This window comes from Falco punctatus (assembly GCF_963210335.1).
Source record: "Falco punctatus genome assembly, chromosome: 5".
Lineage (NCBI taxonomy): Eukaryota > Metazoa > Chordata > Aves > Falconiformes > Falconidae > Falco > Falco punctatus.
In genome coordinates this window covers 22550878-22574801 of record NC_137584.1, presented here as the reverse complement: position 1 = coordinate 22574801, position 23924 = coordinate 22550878, and the positions used below count along the sequence as shown (strand labels likewise).

The 23924-nt window shown below is 38.2% G+C and overlaps 1 protein-coding gene across 2 annotated transcripts in view; it reads left to right on the top strand.

Moving 5' to 3' along the window:
* Nucleotides 1-23924, top strand: part of MYOM2 (myomesin 2) — an 87600-nt gene that overhangs the window by 51402 nt on the left and 12274 nt on the right. For both annotated transcript variants that reach the window (XM_080387727.1, XM_080387728.1), the window contains 12 exons: nucleotides 59-185; nucleotides 4491-4669; nucleotides 4836-4950; nucleotides 5539-5695; nucleotides 5797-5903; nucleotides 7912-7956; nucleotides 8427-8563; nucleotides 13504-13648; nucleotides 13761-13820; nucleotides 14841-14908; nucleotides 18607-18720; nucleotides 22660-22747. In XM_080387727.1, the coding sequence (XP_080243853.1) occupies nucleotides 59-185; nucleotides 4491-4669; nucleotides 4836-4950; nucleotides 5539-5695; nucleotides 5797-5903; nucleotides 7912-7956; nucleotides 8427-8563; nucleotides 13504-13648; nucleotides 13761-13820; nucleotides 14841-14908; nucleotides 18607-18720; nucleotides 22660-22747 (1342 nt within the window). The remainder of the gene's footprint in view (nucleotides 1-58; nucleotides 186-4490; nucleotides 4670-4835; nucleotides 4951-5538; nucleotides 5696-5796; nucleotides 5904-7911; nucleotides 7957-8426; nucleotides 8564-13503; nucleotides 13649-13760; nucleotides 13821-14840; nucleotides 14909-18606; nucleotides 18721-22659; nucleotides 22748-23924) is intronic.

Genomic DNA, 23924 nt, shown 5'->3' with positions numbered 1-23924 from the left:
TTTATTAAAATAATATAAATCATGGCTTTTGATATATTGAATTATTTTCTCAAAAAAGGTAGAGGATTTGACAGAAGATGCCTTCTATGAATTCAAAGTTGCTGCTGCAAATCTGGTTGGAATAGGTCAACCTTCAGATCCCAGTGAGCATTTTAAGTGTAAAGCCTGGACTATGCCAGAACCTGGTAAGTCTATTAGTTCCTCATGAATTTTAATTCAGTATAAACTCCTTAAAACACGGTCAGTGTAATGTTTCAGCCAAATTCTACCGGAAGTCTTTTGGTTAATTTCTGCTGTATTATCTATTGAGATTGCCATTGCTTCTGAGATCTCCTGTTAAAAGCTACTGCCACATTCCCATTGGATGTCCTGGGAAGTGGGTGACCTTTACTTAGCTTGCTGAGTGTCTCCTTTCACTGCCTGCATCAGCTTGGAGAAGAAAGTCTTCAGCCTTTAGTCTATGTTTTTATCTCTATCAGCTGTTCACCCCCAGCCTTCCAAGCTCTGCTTCACACTCACCACCTGTACAGTATATAGCCATTTCTGCACCATAATTGCAGTCTATTAAGAATAATCCTGGAGATTCAGATTCCAAAACTATAGTTTTTGGTCATAAATAAGACACAACAGGGGCCTGTTTCTTGACATAGAGGCAAGTAGCACTGTGTAGCTCATGCTTAACATCTGAAGGCTTCCAGTCTCAACTAGCATGCCCTTATTCATGTATTTCCCCTAGATTGTACCTAGGTGTTACCTGAGAATTATTAGCCAGGTGTTAGAACAAATGTTCTAACAAACACACGGCAGAAGTGACTGCTAATACTCAAATCTGTGCTTAGGTTGTCTGCAGTTTTGCAATGTAGATGTATCTGAAGACTGTCAACTGCAATGCTAACTCTGTAGAAAATGTTAAATAAGAAGTATTTTGAATTCAGGACCACCAGTAAAAGAAAGTTAAACTTTAGTCTACCTCATGAGCACAAAAACCTAAGCATTAGACATCTAGGGAATTTGTTCCCCTCAGTAATGCTCGAGTTCTGTAAATAAAGTATGAAAGGGTTTTTGAAGGCCCATTCTGCTTATTTTATAACATGATAACACCCTTGCTCATACCAGGCAAGACTTTTGCTGAAGCTATTTCTGATGTCTGCTACCATTTGCCTAAACAAAGCATGTCACAGTACAGCCCATAATGAAAACACAGGCACCTACCACTTTAATGTATTTCTACCTTGTCCCCAAAATGCTGTAAAATACTGCTGTATTGTTAAATCAAATTCTGTTTATGACACTGAGCTTTGGCATGCATTTAAGGATCTATTCTAATACTTATTTATGTCATCAGGAGCTGTCTGACACCTACACACATCTGTTTCATGCCTAAATGTTCATGCAAATATTACGTCCGTAAAGAAAAAAAATCCAACCTCTAAATCTGGTTTTGTAAACCTACTAGAAATTTTAGTGATTTCAAAAGGACATAATTAGCATAAAGCGACAGGAAAATGTCAGTTTCCTTTTCTATGCTATATGTAAAAAGTAATTCTTGCCTGGAACAAGAAACAATTCAGTAAGATTGCGGGATCATTTACTAAGAAAGACTCTCAAATGTCACCTAACTCAACTGCTTGCCCACATGTACTATCAGCTATACCTATCTCCTTGACAGAGGCTTGTCTAATCCATCGTTAAAGGCTTCTACCCATGAAGAAGTCTAGTCTCTTTGGACAGGATCTGTTCCTAATCTTACTGTGCTTACAGTTTAAAAGCTTTTTCTGATGTTCCTGAATCTTTCTTCCTGCAATTTAAACCTGTTTGCTTTTTGTCCTGTCCACCAAAAACTTGAGATTATTCCTTTCCTCTCACATCCTAGATTTCCCCTTCAACTGACAAAATCCAGTTCATGCAATCTTCCCCATAGATCAAGTATTCTTTATCTCTACATAAACAATTTTTTTGCTATTCTTTGAACTTTTTCCACTTGATTCATGTCTTTCTTGATTAGCAGCACACAAACTGGAGACATTGTTTCTAATAAAGATTTTTCAGTGCTGAGCAGAGAAATGGTAACTCCACACCTACAATTATTTGCCTGCTTAGAAATCCCTTTCTATTTGTCTTTTTAAAGAAACATTATACTGTTATGCTAAGTTCCAAGTTTACTTCTTTTTAATGTCCAGATTCTTTTTTGCAAAACCGCTTGTCAGAGAGTTGTTCTCCATGTTTTCTAGCTAAATTCTTCTGAGTTTATAATTTAATTTGGATCTGGATTTAATGACATGACAAAGCTGTCAATAAAATATTTAATATGACCTTAACTACCTTTCCGTTAATTACATTTTCTTATGATCTAGTAATATTTAATATAAATGCATTATCAGTGGAATAATTATTTTCCTTAAAGAAAGGATCTGTGATTTATTCTCTCTACAGTGTTTCTAAAATGTCAGTGAAATTGCCTAGTGTGTAAACAAGTGAAGATTATCCTTCATTTTAAAATATATATAAAGAAATAAAATAAAAGGCACTTTCAGGAAATGAAGAGAGTGAAATTTCCATTTTCATAATGAACAATCTGACCTTTCTACTCCTTGGCCGATTACATTGTTCTCATTATGAAACCAATTGAACGAAGAGCATTGCATTCATTGTGTTTAAAAAACAAAACCACAAACAACACCCTCATACCCACCCCCACCCCCACAAATTGCCAAACCTGTTGAAATATTTCACAAGTCTTTTGTTGAATAAGTTTTTAAACTATGGTTTAGCGATAATGAAAAGAAATAATTGAGATTTAACTCTGGGAGAAAGAGGCTGACCCTCTTCCTTGACTTACCAAAGATACTGAAGACTAATGTAATGTGACTGCAATATACTCCCAGTGTCAATGAAATGTTCTTCCACCTTTTGATATGGAAGGGAGGTTTCGTTAGAAAGGCCAAAACCCCTTGCAGGATTTCCAGCATGAGTGATGGATTCCTTGCCCAGAGCCCATAATTATTTCATCCTTCTGCAGAACTCTAGTCTTAGGTATCTCTGAGCCTCTGTGAGTTAACAATGATAGCTAATGAATTATTTTACATGACTTTAAAAAAAAAAGTGAAACATCTGTGGTCTCAGAATCCTCGGAATAGAACATATTTCATTACACATTTTCTTCTACTGTCTAGATTTCTAGCAGCTGCATCTGCCAGTAGAATTTTAATTAACTGTGGCTATATAGACATTTAGGTTGGGATTTTTAAAGAGCCCTGAGAGAAAGCTTTAGGCTCCTTGAAAATGGCAGTCTTCCCATAAGAAAATCTAGCGTTTATCCTCATAAGGTCTGCAACCGGTACATACAGGTTTCTTTTCTGAAATGTGCTTATCCACTGTGGGGAAACACTTTTCTACTGTTTTTTGTTGTGTGTTTGCTGAATGGCATCCTTTACAAATTTCATGTTCATTCATCACTGGTTAAGATCATGTAGGCTGGAATGACAATAAGGTTTGTAAGGTTTTGCTACTCTTCTTTTTTTTTTAAATGAGGAGATGTGTTTCAGGGAAAAGTAATATCTTGAATTAGACCAAACTGACAACACTGAGAGAATCCCTAAGTCTCACGTACGTTCAAGTTTCCTTACTCTAAATTTAAAACACAAGTAAGCTTCCAGTTACATAATCTGTCTGAATATCAGTATTCTGTCACGGGTGTTTTCACCATGGTAGGAAACAGATATGATTATGCCTTTATAGTCTACTGGTATAAATAAATATCAGAAGTATAGCAAAAAACAAATGCTACAAGTTAAACTGAATAGCACTAGAACAGTTAAGTGAAGGAGAGAAGGAAAGTATAGTCGGGACAACATAATCTGATAGCTGCAAAGGTATGTACTCTCACTTATTCATAGAATATCAGGATGATTTTGGTGTAAATAGTCCTCCTAACACACATCATTATAAGAAGTTCTTCTTGGTTATCATCATCCACCTCACAGTGAAAAATTCTTCTGTCAGGGAATGAGAAGCCCTATCCAAAGTCCACTGGTACCAGTGGGTTTTGGATTAGTCTGAAGGATCAGGGTTGATGTATACCAACAAAAAATAAAAATCCTGATCCTAATTTATAAACCTGAGTCAGGCTCAGCAAATCAACTTTGATGTGGGGCTGGCGAATTAAATAATAATAACCTCTGTTACTTGTTGGAAAATTTTAAACTGCATGGATTTTGCACATGAATAACTTTCCCTTAAAATGGAGTTACTAAGATCTAGCTAAGAATGTGTGCTTCAGAATACTAATGTCACTCACTGCGTAAAGCAGGCATTGCTGTATAGAGCCATGAAGGAAAAAGGACCTAAACACCACATATACCAGGTTTTTTGAAAATTACAAGGCTTCTGAAAGCAAACACAGGCAAACCAAAATTATTTTGGCCTCTAAAGGGCCAGTTTGCAAAATTTTATTATATTGAAATGAACTTACAATATTTGAAATATTTTAGGTCCTGCCTATGGTCTCACAATTTGTGAAGTTAGAAACTCATCACTGGTTCTTCTGTGGAAAGCTCCTGTGTATGAAGGCAAAAGCCCTATTACTGGGTATTTAGTGGACTATAAGGAAGTAGATACAGAAGACTGGATCACTGCAAATGAGAAACCTACTTCCAAGCGTTATTATAAGGTAACATTTTCATTAGTAAGTGTTAATTCAAAACTGAGTTCTAGAAACAGCTGGTTGAGTATAACAAAGATGTGTATTTGAACATGGGCTTATGCTAACATCTTCATGGTAAACAAAAGAGTTTAGATTGTTGTTTAAATTGGCTTTGGTCTTTATCTTTTTCAAGGTCACTGATTTACATGAGGGTCATACCTATGTTTTCAAAGTTCGTGCAGTGAATGATGCTGGGGTAGGCAAGTCATCTGAGATATCTGAACCAGTGCTTGTTGAGGCACGGCCAGGTAATGAACTGTTTTGTCTCCTCTGCTTGTAAAATACTGGAATACTTAGAAGGGAATTTAATCAATCTGATTTGATATTGCAGTGCAGTTAAGTGTGCTTTCAAGATTAAGAAGCTCTCAGCCTTAAAACTTAAAGAAAAAAATCTCGTGGATACAGCAGTACTGTCAAGACTTTTTGCTTTACTTATTGCAGGAAATATTTGATAATCAGTTATTTTAATTTTTATTCTCATGAACAAAGGTGTTACTTGCTGTAAGTGAGAAGTATGACAACACATATGTTAAAGCTTCAAGAGTGATAAAAATTAATTTCCTTAAATTTCACATTTTCTCATATTCAGTTTAATTTTATGGATGTGTTTCTCAATAAGTATTTATCTTTTTCAGTATTCCTTTTTTTGTGTGTAGAGTAAGAATCTTGCTAGTATGCAATGCTGAGTCAGCATGTGACATACGCTTCAAGATCTGCAAGTAAAATCGGTATCTGTTAGTGAAGATGGACATAATTTGCATGGGTTTAGTAATCTCTGAATTGCAGCTCAAAAGAAAAATGCAGCCTTGACATTTGAGTTGATTCCTGTTTTGCAGGAACAAAAGAAATCTTTTCGGGTGTAGATGATGAGGGTAATATTTACCTGGCTTTTGAGTGCAAAGAAGCTACAGACGCATCTCATTTTGCATGGGGTAAATCATATGAGGAGATTGATGATTCTGATAAATTTAAGATTGAAACAGAAGGAAATCAGTAAGTCATACCTGTCTATAATATTATTAGAAGTTGTGTTTAAAAATCTCAATAACATGAGAACCCCCTCTAATTATATCCTTCTTTATTGGTGATTTTAGTTCTAAGCTGTACTTCAAAAATCCTGATAAATCCGACTTGGGAACTTACTCTATCTCAGTTAGTGACACAGATGGGGTTTCATCCAGCTTCGTTATGGACGAGGAAGGTAAGGTTCTTACTGTCTCAAGTCTTTCTTCATTTTATCACCTCAACTGCACTAAAATTGTCCAAGAAATAAAAAAGAACATTTTTTCCTATGCATTAAGGAAAAATAAAAAAGACCACACAACAGGCTTTGATTGATTATTAGTTTTTCTGATTATCACAACTTAAGGCAATGTTTTATTTTTTTAAAAAAGATATTTATTATGCCCAATTAGAATTGTTTTCTTTATGCTGAGACTATAATGCTGTTTGTAAATATCTGTTACACTTTCAGTTAAACCTCTGAAAATGTTGCTTGTTTCACTGTTTTGTGAAACTCTTTCTCTAGTATGTCACTTTTGCTGTGATTTGACTTTATAGCTTTTCACATCTTAGAATAATTGATTCTCTATTAACTGCAAAGTTACCATCAGATCTCTGCTTACCAAGGAGCCTAATATAGAGACAGATCTTGAGGTTCTAGATACAGTTTCATATAGCTGAGATACAAAGAATTATTGAGAAGTATGTGAGAAAAAGAATGTTGTTTTAACAATATCTGAATACATTGGGTTAAATTATCCTTTGGTTTAAATTTAGATAAGTTTTGCTTTGTTTCATTGTAAGTATTTTGTTTTATTGGAGTTGCAGTTGCAATGAATTTGCTGCAGTCTGACTTTGGTTTACCATCACGAAGTGGTGAGGTGAAAGGCAAAGTGGGGGGACATTTCTAATTTTCAATAACACAAAAAATATTTTGGTGCTCTCCAAGTCTACAGGCTTTAATTGCTATGTCCAGTTCCTTAAGCATGAGAATCCCTCTAGTTACCTTCTTTCAAAGTGATTTAAGGGGAGAAGGTGAAACTAAGTGTGAGTGTGATAGTAGGCAGGACTTTTGTCACAGTGTGAACCATGTCAAACCTTTCATTCAAAGTAGGTGTTGAGAAGAAATCCATGTGCAGTGACAAAAAATATGACATAGAACATTTATGTGGACACTTAGCCATTACCAATATCTGCTTCTTCTAGGGAAGCTAAACTTTTAATATTATAAGTTTTTCAGTGAATACTGTAGGAAAAGACAGATATGCGTTTATCATAACAACTTCTCTTTGACTTATTTTTGAAGCATCATTCCGAAACCTGTCTGTAAGTCTTGTCACCATCAGCCCTGCCTTTGAGGTTTCGTTTGTAAAAGTGCACTGAAGGTTAAGGTGTGGGTTCCCAGCCCACACTTAGCTCATGTCTTCCCTGGCTATATTAATCTGTCACTCGAAGTTATACTTCGTACTGGATCCCTGCACAAGTATCAACTTGTCCATCTTTGCACTGGAAACCATTATTTCACTACCCATTTACTTCCTCAAATGCTATAAATTCTCCTGTGATTTTGCTAAATCCTTGACCATGTCATAAATCCTTGCTAATTTCCTTTGGTCTTTACATTACCTGTAAGTTTGAAATTGGCAGTAATGTTCATCTTACAAATCTTTATTGGTAATGAATATGATAAATAGGGTTAGTATGAAAATCTAAGAAAGTGATTTCTAGATATTCACACAGCCTTCATGAGGATTTAGTGCATTAAATAAACTTTCTGTACCTTTTCCAAACTAACCTGCACTCAATCTTGTTTCCTGCCACAGTAAACCAAGCTTTTCAGGTACAGTATCAGAAAGGAAGTCAGCAGATAAAGGAACCTCATACATGACTTAGAAGCTATTGTCTCCCACCTTTCATTTAAATCCCATAAAGAATTTCAAATAGGTTTCATCCCTTGTTTAGGTTCTTTTGCACAAGAGAGCGTGCATGAAAATGTGTGAAATAGGAACACTTGTTAAACCCATATATCAGAATTTTAAGTTTCTTAAATCTCATGTTTTAGTCATAATTTTCTGAAGAATTGGGTATTTCACATGAAAGACTTAAGGAGATTATCTGTTGATGCTGATATGTACCTTCTTTGATGCTCATTTTCTGACTGTATTTTTCAGAATAAATTAAAACGTGAATATATTTCTTAATTTCAGAGCTTGAACGTTTGATGGCATTAAGCAATGAAATAAAGAATCCAAGTAAGTTGAATATATGAGTCTATTTGACACTTCTAGAAGAAATATAATTGCATACTAATGATTGGAGTTCCAAAAAGGTTCTTCCTCAGGCTACGGCAGCTTCTTTTTTCAAAGAACTTGGTCCTTATATTTCCATTTCCATTACTCTTTCAAAGACCATTAGTTTGCATTGAATGAAATCCTCATTGCCTACAAGTCTTTTGAATTTAACTTTGACAATAGATTATGGGTTCCTACTAGCCAATTCCTTATAAAATATGCAAACTCTAAGCTGTAAATTATTTTCCCCTTTTGATAAATTATTTTTTACATCAGCCAAAGACTGCATTAGACATCTTTTCCCTGCATAAAATTTATTCTATATCTAGCATCCCGTAAATAATAGGGAGATAGTAATATTTTACTACAATAGTCTTTTTCCTCACAATGATTCATGCATTATTGGCTTCTGATTGCTTTTCTCTCTGCAGCAATACCTCTGAAATCAGAATTAGCTTACGAGATTCTTGAGAAAGGACAAGTTCGTTTCTGGATTCAGGCTGAAAGCTTATCACCAAATTCTACCTACAGATTTGTTATTAATGATAAAGAAGTTGAAAACAGTGATGTAAGTACATATTGAGTACTATATATATATGTGATTTTACTTAATAAACCTTATGCATTAATAAGTATCCTATTTCTATCATAGAACCATAGAATCTTTTAGGTTGGAGAAGACCTTTAAGATCATCAAGTCTAATTATTAACCTAGCACTGCCTAGTCCACCATTAGTGTCCCTAAGCACTACATCTATATGTCTTCTAAATACTTCTAGAGGTAGTGACTCAACCACTTTCCTAAGCAGCCTGTTCCAATGCTTGACAACCCTTTCAGCGAAGAATTTTTTCCTAAAATCCAGCCTAAATCTCCCCTGACACATGTGGAGCCATTTCCTATTGTCCTATCACTTGTTACTTGGGAGAAGAGACTGACATCTACCTTGCTACAACCTCCTTTCAGTTGTAGAGATAGATAAATTCTCCCCCAGGCCTCCCTTTTCTCCAGGCTGAAAAACCACAGTTCACTCCTCATAAGACTTGTTCTCTAAAACCTTCATCAGCATTGTTGCGCTTCTTTGGACATGCTCCAGCATCTCAATGTCTTTCTTGCAGTGAGAGGCCCAAAACTGAACATAGGATTCAAGTTGCAGCCTCACCAGTGCCTAGTACAGGGGGACAATCACTTCCTTAGTCTTGCTGGCCACACTGTTTCTGGTACAAGCCAGGATGCTGTTGGCCTTCTTGGCCACCTGGGCACACTGCTGGCTCACATTCAGCCAGCTGTCGACCAGCACCCCCAGGTCCTTTAACACCAGCAGCTTTCCAGCCACTGTTGCCCAAACCAGTAGCGTTGCCTGAGGTTGTTGTGACCCAAGTGCAGGACCTGACACTTCTCCCTTGACCCAGCAGTCCAGCCTGTCCAGCTCCCTCTGTACAGCCTTCCTACCCTCAAGCAGACCAACACTCCCACCCAGCTTGGTGTCACCTGCAAACTCAGTGAGGGTGCGCTTGATCCCCTTGTCCAGACCATTGATAAAGATATTAAACAGAACTGGCCACAATACAGAGTCCAGGGGAACACCAGCTGTGTCCGGACACCAGCTGGATTTAACTCCACTCAACACCACTCGTAGGCTCAGCCATGCAGCCAGTTTTTTACCCAGTGAACAGTACAACTGTCCAGCCATGAGCAGCCAGTTTCTCCAGGAGAATGCTGTGGGAAGTGGCGTCAAAGGCTTTACTGAAGCCTGGGTAGGTAACATCCACAGCCTTTCCCTCATCCACTAGGTGAGTCGTCTTGTCGTAGAATGAGATCAGGTTATTCAAGCAGGACCTGCCTTTCATGAACCCATTCTCACTGGGCCTGATCCCCCAGCTGTCCTGCATGTGCCTTACGATGGCACTCAGGATGATCTCCTCCATAACCTCTTCTGACAGTGAGGTCAGGCTGACAGGCCTGTAGTTCCCTGGATCGTATAGCTTCTTAAAACCATATCATTAAGGTATGATAACACCTGAAAGGAATGCCAATCTCTAATCTTTCTTACAGTATAGATTTTCTGCTGCAGAGTGAGCCTATTCATACCAAAAAAAGAGAGCAAAGTTTAACCCTCAGAAGTCTGTATTAATTTGGAGTAGCTAGATGACCAACAGCCAAAGAGAAGGAGAAGTGAGACACAGATCATTATTAAACACATCTGATTAAAAGTAGTGCACAAATATTTTAAGAAAATAGCTTAAGATAAAAAAGCTGCCTCAAGTACAATTTTGGACTCCAAACCAGCAAGACATGTTTTTCTCAGAGAACCTCTGAGGCTACTGCTACTAATTCTGCATATAATGTGGGAGGCACGTGAGAATGCAACAATGGTCATAGGTATAAACTTTTAGATGGTGTCATTTTCTTTCTTTCTTTTTTTTTTTTTTTTTTTTTTTTTTTTAATTTGGCATTGATACTAAATGTGCGTTGAATGGCTACATGGAGATGAAAGGTCAGGACACCAGCTTCCTGCATTTTTATAGCTCTAGGAAGATCTTCTATAGAAAGGGATATAGAGAAGTGGTCAGACTGGGCTAAGAAGAAAGCCAGGTCATGCCCTTGCAGGGCTGGGGTATAGTTCATTTACTGGCCACAAAACACAGACCTGGAAATACCTTTTCCTGTGAGGAAACCATTTCCAGTGCAGCTGTTTGAAAAGTTCAGTTTATTCCTGAGGATGCAAAGCCTGGTTTGGCCAGAGAAACTTATCAGCATTTTTATACCAGAGAAAAGCAAAGAGCATTTACTTTAATTACATATTGATAGGTGGAAGAAAAAGTGTTTCTGAGTGAAATACTTCTCTGTTTTTCTTACATTAAGAAGTAGTAAGCTATAGCACCTGAATGTTAGTGACTAAGGTCTGCTGAAATGACAATATTCTGTCTTGGTAATGTAAGTGTAACAGAACAAGCTATTTTTAGTTCGCATATGTTTGGGAATCATTGACATCAGAGAGAGTCTTGAAGTGGAGCTGCATTATTTCACCTCTTTAATTAGTAACCCACAGGTGACATTTACATTTGGAGACTGATGATATTTTTGTGGAAAGTCACATAAAAGCCTAGTATTTATGGTGCCCATAAAATCATTGAACTTCATCTTGCTGCATAATGGCGATAGTTAGAAGCCTAATTACACTCTAAAATCTGCCTGGAGACTAGGCTACAGTCACTGAACATGTTCAATAGACCATTATACTGGTGAATTGTAGTCTGATTCTTGACATTGGCTGAAGTGATAAATCTTTCCTTCTAGGTCCTAACAGGGAACAGTTTCGGTAAGATTTCAAAAAAATCTGAGAATGGAATGAACTGGACCCTATTTAAGCAGCTTTCATTTTAATATTCTGATATTTTTTTCATTTACCCAAAAGCAAGAAATAAAATTCTAGAAGTGTGATAAAGGATCAGATTAAAACATACATCTTGCTCTTCGTTTTCTGCTTCTGGCAAATCTCAATATAACATTCTCCCTGAGAACTCATGAAATGAATGTAAGTGTTGTCCTTGACCTCTGTGGGCAAAAGACTGTAAGCAGCAATTTGAATTTGCACCTTTTGATAGTCTGGTGAGGTTTATAACTTGTCTTTTTAACCTACCTTGCCTATCTCCTCCACCTTTACAGATGAACTCTTACATAAGTAATTTTTCTACTTAATTTCCTGACTAATTAAATCTTGATCTATTCCTTGACATTCTGTCTTTCTGTGAACCATATATGGGAAAGTGCATATCCAGATTATATGAGCATTTCCCCCTGTTATTTTATATAAATATTATACCTCAGTCTCTTCTAAGTCATTTATTTACTGAATTGTTATCCTAATCTGTTGGCTACTGCTTTGTTAATTATATTGTCTTTTCTCTTTCTTCATCGTTCAGTTACCCCATTAAAATTTGAACTAGTACTGTTTGTACGTTTGAAAGTGCCAGTAATGAATGTTAACAATCTTGACTGTGTCTACACTGTTCTTTGGGCTTGCTGTCCATAGAACAGTGAATCTGTTCTTGAGGCTGGCCAGGGGGTGTCCCTCAAAGCTGAAGCAGATATACCTGTGGGGTTAATCCTATTAATTTTGGTTCAGTTCTGAAAGTTCTTCCATGTAAGAAAGTGGTCCCAGAGAGTTTAATAAGTAGTATTTTTACTAGCTTTTCCCCCTCTTCCTTCTTTCTTGATTTCCTTTACTTGTGGCTTTAGGTACCTTTTTCTACTTTTGGAGTCCAGTAAAAAGGTTAATCAAAACATTTTGTCTATAAGGCATCATGTCTCCTTTTAACATTAATGGATTCTATAAAAATTTACTGCATAGAACTCCTTCTAGATGGTGACATTTACTTTTCTGTCCCACCATTAACAGAACATTTTACATATAATATCCTTGGCTCCATTGGTTACTTAAAAGTATTGACCAATAACTTCTGTGGATTATTTGTACTTTGCTTTAGGAACGTGTTAGTTGAGATTCAAACAGCATCAATGTTAGTGGGCCACATCAACCTCATGGTTGTTACTCACTGAAAGAAAGAGGGTATTACTTAGTAAAAAGTGGTTGTATCTAAAGTAGTACCTGCAAATTCAAAACACATTTTGCAAGTGTTGTCCAATATTTGCTTGCAATTTTCTATTCCCTTGATGATGTCTGACAATAATTTATATTTCAGGAATACTTAATAGAAAGCAAACATAAAAATGACACAAAGTGAACAACATTTAACTTTGAATTCAAGTCAATATTTGGTATTTTGAGTATTCTGCAAGCACTTTAATAGGTAACCAGATGTTTTGACAGAATTCTAATTCTTTTTTGCTGGATTTGGTTGATCTTTTAGTTCCTAGAATCTCTGTTGGTTTTGCATAAATTACTGTTGTCACAGTCTTCCATGTTAGTGTTCTTTGAAAATAGCTAGCATTAGATAAGCAAATCATTATACCCTTCCTAAATAAATTTTTTTAGTGAGAAAATAATATCCAGTATTGAGCTACCACATATGTCTCAGAGGTATTTAGTAGTCATGACTTTTTGGATTTGTCTTGATAGGTTTATTTGGAGATCCATGTTTGTGTCTACAAACATAATACTTCCAGCTGTTTCTGGACGCTGCTAGGAGTAGTGCTTCAGCCCAGAAAAAACCCTTGTTGAACTGGAAGCTGCGATGCAGCTAAAGGCTGGCTCTGTAGGCTTTTCTTCAAACATGCATAGTGCCATAAACTATTATTTTTAAATCCAAACCACCTGTATTATGATGACTCGAGGATTCCAAGTGCAGCTGCACACAGAGGTTTCTGTCACCACTGGGATCTTCTTATACAACAGTAAATACAAGCACAGCCCTTTTCCATAGTTTACAATTTAAAAGACGTGAAAAAGATTGTGTGGAGGCAAGGATATAAAAATTATTAATTTGATAAAGAATCATAAGTAATTTACCCTATACTACAGTAAAGTTATCATTTGTTTATTTCAGAGGCATAAAATGAATTGTGACCGTTCAAATGGCATTATAGAAATGGTGATGGACAGATTTACAATTGACAATGAAGGTACCTATACAGTACAGATTCAAGATGGAAAGGCCAAGAACCAGTCTTCGTTAGTTCTCATTGGAGATGGTAGGTTCACTGAAACATTGAAACTTTGATTTGGATGAAGAAATGAACTCCAATTATTCTTTGAGTAATTTTCTGACTAACTCATTTTTCATTCACCTCTCCTAAAATTTAGCATTCAAGGCAGTATTGGCTGAGTCTGAGCTCCAGCGAAAGGAATTTCTCAGAAAGCAAGGTAAGACAGAGTTGATTGGTGACTTTAGGCCCGGTTTGCAGCTAATAATGCATCCCTAGTGAATACTAAGTGCTTGTAACTTCCACTGATTTCTTTAGAAGATGAGTATATTGCACAGTGTGAGAATACACTAAACCCTTGGTGGATCTTATTTTCCAGTATTGCCATGTGATACATGCAAGTTGTGACAGAATTTTTGCTAAGTAGAAAAATAAAGTGGGAGTCCTTATGAGTGGTTGTCCTTGCTCGATGTTCATGAGAAGTATGCCTGTTGTAGGCTCTGATCCAACAAAACATTTCAGCACAGTAAATTTTAAGCATATAAGTTGTCCCTTGAATATAATTGACAGAAGAGTAGACAGCACAGTGTCAGACAAGGAAGATTAAAAACCTGATCCTGGGGTTTTTGTCAAGGCAAAATTCCAGGAACTAGATGTATATTTCTTGCATAGTTGCTATACAATTACAGTCTGTGTAACAAGTACACTTGTTATCAATATTGTTTGCAGTTGAAAGTAAGAATTACTAATGGATACCTAATTCAGAATTCTATCACTCTGAAATCCTTCAAAAAATGCATTTGAGGTCCAGTTTGTAATTTTCACTTGGTTAGCACATGGTTTTTAGGTTTATTCTAAATAGCTTAGAACTAAATAACATTCTTTACATAAGCAATGTATTATTTCTATTTGGGAGGGTGGGTTATTTTTTCCCCCCATAGCTTTAGGAAAGAAATTTTATCACTTGGAGCACAGACTTTCCAGATCTTTCAGTTCTCAATATTTTCAGTGAAAGTTTGGGACTTTGCCACCTCCTGGGTCTGGATATTGCAATTATGGGCCCTAATCCTGCAGACACTAAAATATATAAATTTACTGACATGAGTAACCACAGTAACTTTACAAAGGCTATGTATGTCAGAGGATGTTATAATTGTCATCCTTTTTCTTTCTTTCACTGGATCTCTCTGATACTCTTAATTGCTTTAAACATATGCTTCAAGACAACTTTGTTTCTCAGGTCCTCACTTCTCAGAGTTTTTGTATTGGGAAGTTACAGAGGAATGTGAAGTTTTACTTGCTTGTAAGGTGAGGATATATACTTGAAATAATTTGTTAGAATATGTTGATTAAAAATTGACGTAGGAAAACATGAGGAAAGATTTTGATATTTTAAAAATTAAAAGCTTCATATTAAAACTTTTCTTAATATTTAGAAATATTTTAAATTAAAATTTTTGACTTACTACTCCTCCAGCTGTATTCATTAAAACAAGACAAAACAAAAAAAATGCAGCATATTTCTAAATGTGTAGGTGATCTAATTTTTTACAATAATTGCAAGCCATACAAATCATCTAAACAAAATGGTCCTTCTTCCTTTCTCAAAAACTAGCCACAAAACCAGAGTTCAAACTCTTTCCTCACTGTTTTCTGATTTGGAGGTTCCTCTACCAAATCATCTGCTATTTAATCAGCTGTAACTAAACATGCAACAAAAGCTTCGAGAATTAAAGGTATAAAACATGATTTTTATTATATTTGGGTAATGACTTTTGAATCTTAACTAATGCTAATGTGCCTGGAATTGAGAGTAACTTCTGCTAATAACATCTTTATATGCCATTCTAAACTGATATATTTTCATTTTTATTGCTCTTTTAGAGTGACTAATTAGAGGTCTGAATAACTAAGTCAATTGAATTCAACAAGCATCAAGCTCTTTGTTGCTTTTCCTGTAACATGGACTCTTTTGTATTACATTTCTCCACTTCTTTTGAATAAGTTTTTTGCTTTTAATTAGACTAACTTGAATCATTCATTATGAACAATTTCCATGCACATTTGTGGTTTTTTTTTCCTTCTTTTTTTTCTACTCACTAATTAGAAGACCTTTAACCTCAACTTATTCCCAGCAGAACTGACCTGGGTGGTGAAGCTGCCATTCTGTGTGCCCCCATTTTTGGGCTCAACACGCATTAGCTAACACGGTACCTTTGCTAGTGCTGAGCTGCATAGCTGGAGTACTTTATAATCTCCACATGTATTGGCCTCAGGCATGAACCCTGCTTATCCTTTCATTCACATGGGGAATTAAATGTTGCTGAACCAGTTATACTAGTGTTAATTCTCTACAAATTAATCTGAAATTATCCTTCTTTCCATTGACTGTCAAGCCTGTTTATACCAGTGAAACTGTGGAAGGCTGAGTGTCTGATTAGATGCTTTTCACCAGTGTACTTTTTGTTCATAAGGTCAGAACATTTTATGTAAATGAAATCTAGGATGTGGGCTGTTTGCACACTCATCATTTTAACTATGCTATTGACTTTATAATGTTTGTTACTGTTAGTATGTGACTGGCCATTAAGTTCACATGGTACTGTTTATGCCTGTTTAACTGATATTTGTTCATAGGAAGAGCTTGCACCATAAAGCCTGGATTTGTCCTACAAACTTCAGATACCTGACATTCAAGTTAGTAATGTGGCTGCCCTGGGCTATTTCTCTGCTAATAAAAACATCTGAGGAACAATCTCTCCAGGCCATATCACAGCACTTGGCCCAGGTCTCTTCTAGGCTCTGTTTAGTGGTCCTGTGAAAAAAGAATTGTCATGAGTGTTTTTCCCTTTTGAAAGAGCCTGGGATAATGTAAAGGAAGTACCTGTAAGTGAGGGCTTTTTGTCTTGAGTTTCTCAAAGGACATGGCATGAAATAGGGGAGTTAGGAAACCAGGCCAACCTGTGTAAGGCAGATGACTGACTCTATGATCCAGATCCATAACAGTAATAATGAATAAATATGGATAGTGTTATAAAACAGTATATTAAAGTAATACATGTTACCTCATGTACTTATTTCCTATGTGATTGGACCTGACTGACTTTTGATTGACTTACTATTTACTTCTGAAATACCTGGGACTGATGATCTTGTTCTTGGTACTGTAGACACTGCCTGCCAGTGGGACGTTTGTCCATCTGAATGATAAATCGATGGTTGCTTTTTATTGTGTTTTTATTTTTCTTCATGTGCCAGCATCTACTATAATTTTTCTTCAAGTACTTCTAAATTTCAGAACATTCAGAATTTATCTGCTCTTGCATAACTTTGACCCTTATTTGTACCTCATCTGTTAAAAGCAAGTTTTTGGTGTGTGTGGCTAAATAGCAAAAAAGATAACTTTTTACAGTAAATTTCAACATGAAATAACTTCAGCACTGCAAATAGCATGTGTCTGAAACTCAGCCTATTTATTGTCAGATTGAGTGCTAACAGTCCGATGAAAAATTGTGGAAAAGCATTAAAGGCTTGTTCCTTCAGTCTTTGTTCAAATAAAATTGCTACTCATGTCATATGACTACAGGAACAGTCACTTTATAGTTACTGGTAAATGTAAAATGCTGCTCACTTTTCTCAAGCAAGGCATTGCTTTGAGCGAGGTTCTGGTCTTAAATACTCCGTCAGAGATCCATAGCAACCACAGTGGTTATTAAGCAGCCATATATGTGATTAATTTGAGCGGTTTTATAGAGATGTCCAGGAATCAGTATAGGAGGCCCACCTATTTGTCTAGTCACCCCTATAAGAGAGCTTTCCTAGAGCTGTTCATTTATGGAATGACTTCTGTAATGTGAAAGGGGCAGAAACTGGTGCATGTTTTCCTCCAAGCAAGTCACTTGAAAACTGCTGCAGATCTGTATTAACTTCTGGGCTGCCCTCTATCCATTTGTTCAGTTCTTTTTTTAAGGAGGCTTTTAAAAGGAACTGCCTGGGGAATGAGAAATGTCCTGCTAGCTCTGTCTTTCTACCAAAGCCATGCTGACTGGGAATTCAGCCTATGCACAGAAATACCATTGCATTTTTGTGATTTTTAGAAAGGTATGCGGATAGTGATGTCAATAAACCATCATGTTTCTGAAAATGAGAAAAATAAAACAGGATTTATAAAAAGAGCTGGGCTTTTAGCTTCTTTGAATTCAGTTTGAGGTCATTCATCCAGCGATATTTTAAGTGTCACCAATACACAATTTATATTTCAAAATTAGAGCACTGCTTATGGCATAGCTGTAGTCTATATACACATTACTTAGATGAGCTGCTGCTACTACAGTCAAATTCTGGCTTTCAAACAACTTCTCTGCATTTGCATGCTGTTGTTAAGCCCCTTTTGTATTGGGAGACACTGCAATTTGTAAGATTCCTCAAGTCTGTATTTCCCATAGGATGCAACCTAGTAGAAAAAAAAGATTTCTAGTGCAGCTTGCAATTTTGAAGTCAGAATGGTAATTTCAGTTGCTCTTTGCAGTTCAGCCCTGAAATACATTGCTTAGGTAGCTGGGATAAATCTGCAAATTGGCTGAAGACTCTAAGATAGGGCCTAAGTTCTGTGTTACAGCTCTCTGGAGTCACATGGCAAGCAAAAAGATAAAGGGGACTTCAGCAGCTCTAATTTCAAAGATACTTCTCACAGATATAACTAGACAAACTACAACCACATAGCAGGGGTGCAAAACCTTTAGGGGAAGAGATTAACAGGACCACCTTTAAGATTTGCCAGGGCTCTGAAGCTGCTTACTTCTGACCAGTTCTGTGCTGCTAATAAATACTGTAGGACTAAGATTTGCTTAGTAGCACTTGGTTGAAACTGGTTTTTTACTTAGCTTTATTTGACATGTGTTATAAAAAAAATGACTTCTTATGTTGGAAGTACCTGAGTGACTACCTACTGTACTATACCTTTCTTCAGGATGTAACCAGGCTTATGTGCCTTTTCTGTTGCACAGGTTGCGAACACAAAGAAGGAGACTGTTTTCAAGTGGTATAAGGATGGTTCTGGGATTGACGTTGATGAGATGCCTGATCTGCAGAAGGGAGAATGTCACCTCAGTATTCCCAGGGTACAGTATCACTTACTGATCAAAAATGACAGATTCTGCTTGACATGCTAGATTGGCCAGGCCGAGCACTAAACCAGCTATCATGATTTCTGTGAAACATTTTTTAAAAAACCATATTTTCTACCCTTCTATTAGCTGGTGAGTAACTAATGCTAGCAAAAGAGTACCTATTTTTGTTATCAGCTCAGACAGTTTATGCCTAAGTTGCTTCAGTGTCCTTAGGTGAACTCTATCTCATTCTTTCTTATTGCTCCTTAATTTTTCAATTTGTTCAAGCACCTCATTTCTGACAGTGTTTCAGTTTTATTGCCTAAAATAAATAGGCTTGAGGTATATGGCCTCCTAAGATTTATATTTATGCAAACAGGATAACCTAACTTGTGTCTGAAGCCTTAGCTTGCATAGCAGCTGCCTTCGTCAAGTGCCAAAACCTCCCTGGATTGAGTTTTTCTGCTTTCAGCATAATGCACATTTCATTTTATTTATTTATTTATTTTATTTATTGGTTTTATATTCTTCTAATGTCTATCTTTCATTTCACTTGCAAGAGCATACTGATTTTCTAGTGGCTTCATTTTTCTTGAGCAGACTTTTGTGGAGGGTTGTTTCTGCTTTTCTTGAATTGTTCTTGTTACTTGTCATTCAAGTATATGATGCTTCAGCTATGATTTTCTTGCTTCTGGACTTGTATAAGTCTAAGACTCAATTAAATAACCTCCAATCTGTATATAATTATTTATATATTTCCTTCAGGTTTTAAAGTAAATTAAAATAATACCACCCAAACCAAAAACCCCTACTGCCTTTAATGCAGTGTTACTATGTTAGATTTTAGAATGAAAGCTCTCCAAGGGTAATGAATTAACTATTTACTTAGCATAGATATAATTTGATTACAGTTGCTGCTTGAATGAAAGCTACTGAATTGATATTTGGACAGTTAAAGGATACAGATCTGTTGTTACGCTTTACATAGGTTGCTTCAAAAAAGTACTTGTTTTTATTGAAGAAAAATTGCATTTTTAAAGTTTGTGTGGGTTGAAGTTACTGTCTGTAACATCTTACTGTATTACTTCTAATTCCTATTGACCAGGATCAATCCTGTTTGTCTTTTTGGAACAAGAAAAAAAACATGGTTTCTCAAGGCAATTGAACTGAAATCAGAACATGTATTAGGCTTAAGAACTAACCACAGCTCCACAAAAAAGCATGCACAAGCCATTCATAGTTTCCATCTCATCTCTGGTAAAATGAGGTCCTTCCCTGGGTAAGAATCAGGGGGAGGGCCAACGAGGCAGATATCGTGGTGGGAGTCTGTTACTAGACCACCCAACCAGGATGAAGAGGCAGATGAAATATTCTACAAGCAGCTGGGAGAAGTCTCATGATCGTTAGACCTTGTTCTCATGGGGGACTTCAACCCACCAGATGTCTGCTGGAAATATAACACAAGAGAGGAAACAATCTAGGAGGTTCCTGCAGTGTGTGGAAGACAGCTTGCTGACACAGCTGGTCAGTGAGCCAGCCAGGGGAGATACCAACTGGACCTGCTGTTTACAAACAGGGAAGGACTGGAGGGCGATGTGGTGGTCAGAGGATGCCTTGGGCATAACGATCATGAGATGACAGAGTTCAGTTCTCGAAGAAGGAAGGAGAGGGGTCAGCAGAACTTCTATCTTGGACTTCCAGAGGGCTGACTTTGGTCTGTTTAAAAGCCTGGTTGGCAGAGTCCTTTGAGGAATAGTTCAGAAGGACCAAGGGGGCCAGGAAGGCTGGGCATTCTTCGGGAAAGTATTAAAGGCACAGAGCAGGCTGTCCCCATGTGCTGAAAGATGAGCCAGTGGGGGGGAAGCAGACCGGCCTGACCGAACGGAGAGCTTTGGCTGGAACTCGGGAAAAAGGAGAGTTTAGCACCTTTGGAAGAAGGGGCAGGCAACTCTGGAGGGCTATGAGGATGTTGCTAGTTTATGCAGGGCAAAGACTGGAAAGGCAAAAGCCCAGCTAGAACTCAGACTGGCCTCTGTCATGAAAGAGAACAAAAAATGTTTTTAAAAATACATTAGAAACAAAAATAGAGCCAAGGGTAATCTGCATCCTTCACTGGATGCAACTGGGAACATTGCCACAAAGGATGAAGAAAAGGCTGAGGTACTCAATGCTTTCTTTGCCTCAGTCTTTAATAACAAGACCAGCTTCCCCCTGGGTACTCAGCCTCCTGAGCTGGAAGACAGGGATGAGGAGCAGAATGCAGTCCCCACGGTCCAGGCAGAAATATATACTGACCTGCTGCTCCACTTAGATGTGCACAAGCCTATGGGGCCAGATGGGATCCACCTGGGGGTACTGAGGAAGCTGGCAGAGGAACTTGCCAAGCCACGCTCTATCATTTATCAACAGCCCTGTCAAACTGGGGAGGCCCCAGAAGACTGGAGGTAAGCCAGCATGAACGCCCATCTACAAGGGCAGGAAGGAGCATCTGGGAAACTGCAGGCCTGTCAGCCTGACCTCACTGTCAGAAGAGGTTATGGAGGAGATCATCCTGAGTGCCATCGTAAGGCACATGCAGGACAGCTGGGGGATCAGGCCCAGTGAGAATGGGTTCATGAAAGGCAGGTCCTGCTTGAATAACCTGATCTCATTCTACGACAAGACGACTCACCTAGTGGATGAGGGAAAGGCTGTGGATGTTACCTACCCAGGCTTCAGTAAAGCCTTTGACGCCACTTCCCACAGCATTCTCCTGGAGAAACTGGCTGCTCATGGCTGGACAGTTGTACTGTTCACTGGGTAAAAAACTGGCTGCATGGCTGAGCCTACGAGTGGTGTTGAGTGGAGTTAAATCCAGCTGGTGTCCGGACACAGCTGGTGTTCCCCTGGACTCTGTATTGTGGCCAGTTCTGTTTAATATCTTTATCAATGGTCTGGACAAGGGGATCAAGCGCACCCTCACTGAGTTTGCAGGTGACACCAAGCTGGGTGGGAGTGTTGGTCTGCTTGAGGGTAGGAAGGCTGTACAGAGGGAGCTGGACAGGCTGGACTGCTGGGTCAAGGGAGAAGTGTCAGGTCCTGCACTTGGGTCACAACAACCTCAGGCAACGCTACTGGTTTGGGCAACAGTGGCTGGAAAGCTGCTGGTGTTAAAGGACCTGGGGGTGCTGGTCGACAGCTGGCTGAATGTGAGCCAGCAGTGTGCCCAGGTGGCCAAGAAGGCCAACAGCATCCTGGCTTGTACCAGAAACAGTGTGGCCAGCAAGACTAAGGAAGTGATTGTCCCCCTGTACTAGGCACTGGTGAGGCTGTACCTCACATCTTGTGTTCAGTTTTGGGCCCCTCACTTCGGGAGGGATGTTGATGTGCTGGAGCGTGTCCAGATGAGGGCAATGAAGCTGGTGAAAGGTCTGGAGAACAAGTCTTACAAGGAGCAGTTGAGGGAACTGGGGTTGTTTAGTCTGGAGAGGAGGATGCTCAGGGTGGAATATTTGCTGTCTACAGCTGCCTGAAAGGAGGATGTAGGCAGGTTGGTGTAGGTCTTTTTTTCCCAGATAACTAGTGACAGGACAGGAAGAAATGGCTCCACAAGTTAAGCCAGGGGAGGTTTAGTTTTTATATTAGGACAAAAATTTCACTGAAAGGGCAGTCAAGCATTGGAAGATGCTGCCCAGGGAGGTGGTGGAATCACCATCCCTAGAAGAGTTTAAAAAAATGCATAGATACAGTGCCTAGTTACATGGTTTAATGCTGGCCTTTGCAGTCCTGGGTTAATGGCTGAACTTGATCTCAAAGGTCTTTTCCAACCTAAATGATTCTATGATTTTGTGATTCTAAGATTATTTAACCAGAATGCAGTACAACGTATGTTGTTTGATTTAGGAAATCATGCAGAGCAAAAGTTGTACTAGTATCAAGTATGTCAGTAAACACCTTGTGTTTTCCTTGTAGCTGTCTCGCAACGATGAAGGAGTTTATAAGGCAACACTATCAGATGATAGAGGTCATGATGTATCAACTCTTGAATTATCAGGAAAAGGTAACATTCAGTTTACTATATTGAAGTAATGATGTCCACATGTTCCTAAGAGGTGTCAAAGATCTATCCTTGCAAATGGCATGTTAGTAAACATTTTTTGGGTTCTTTGCATTTCAGTTCTCTGCTTATGTTATAGAGGCCTGAACTGCAGATCACCAGGTTAGAAAGTTTGATACTGGGCATTGTAATGATTAATCTCTAGCACTCTGACAGGCAAGAATTGAAGTCAGTTGCTAATCAGACATCCTCTTTTATGTGAGATCATTTGTAGAGTGCTTGCTTGCTCTCAAATTTGTCAAGCTTTAGTATCTACAAAAGCCTCTAAAGCACCAAGGTGCTGAATATGTTGGTGTGGAACTGCCAATGGGGACTGAGAGTTATTTTGATTGTAAAATCATAAAGCTGTTTTGTGGGTTAACTTGCATTAGGAAGCTCAGCCCACACAGCCACTAGCTCACCTCTCCTCAGTGGGATGGGGGAGAGAACTGGAAGGGGAAAAGTGAGAAAAATCCTTGGTTGAGATAGACAGTTTAGCAGATAAAACAAAAGCTGTGCGTGCAGGCAAAGCAAAATACAGAATTAATTCACTGTTTCCCACCTCAGGCAGGTGTTCAGCCATCTCCAGGAGACAGGGCTCCATCACATATAACAGTGACTCGGGAAGACCAGTGTCATAACTCTGAACATCCCCCCTTCCTCCTTCTTCCCCAGCTTTTTATTGCCGAGCATGACATCATATGATATGGGATATCCTTTTGGTCAGTTGGGGTCATCTGTCCCAGCTGTGTCATCTCCCAGCTTCTTGCGTACCCCCAGGCTGCTCGCTGGTGGGGCAGTCTCTGAAGAACAGAAATAAAAGGCCTTGACTCTGTGCAGGTACTGGTCAACAACAGCTAAAACATCCCTGTGTTATCAACACTGTTTTAGTCACAAATCCAAAACATAGCACCATACAAGCTGCTATGAAGAAAATTAACTCTATCCCAGCCAAAACCAGCACAATCTCTGCTCCTTATTCCACACCATTTATGTCATGCTCAGGTCCCACACTATCTAACACATCCTCCTCACTTCCTGCCCTTTGATATATACACAGATATAATTCCCTTAGTGTATGGATTTTCAGGTAAGGGATATCCTGACCACTGCAATAAACAACAGGTGCAGTAGCTTTCCA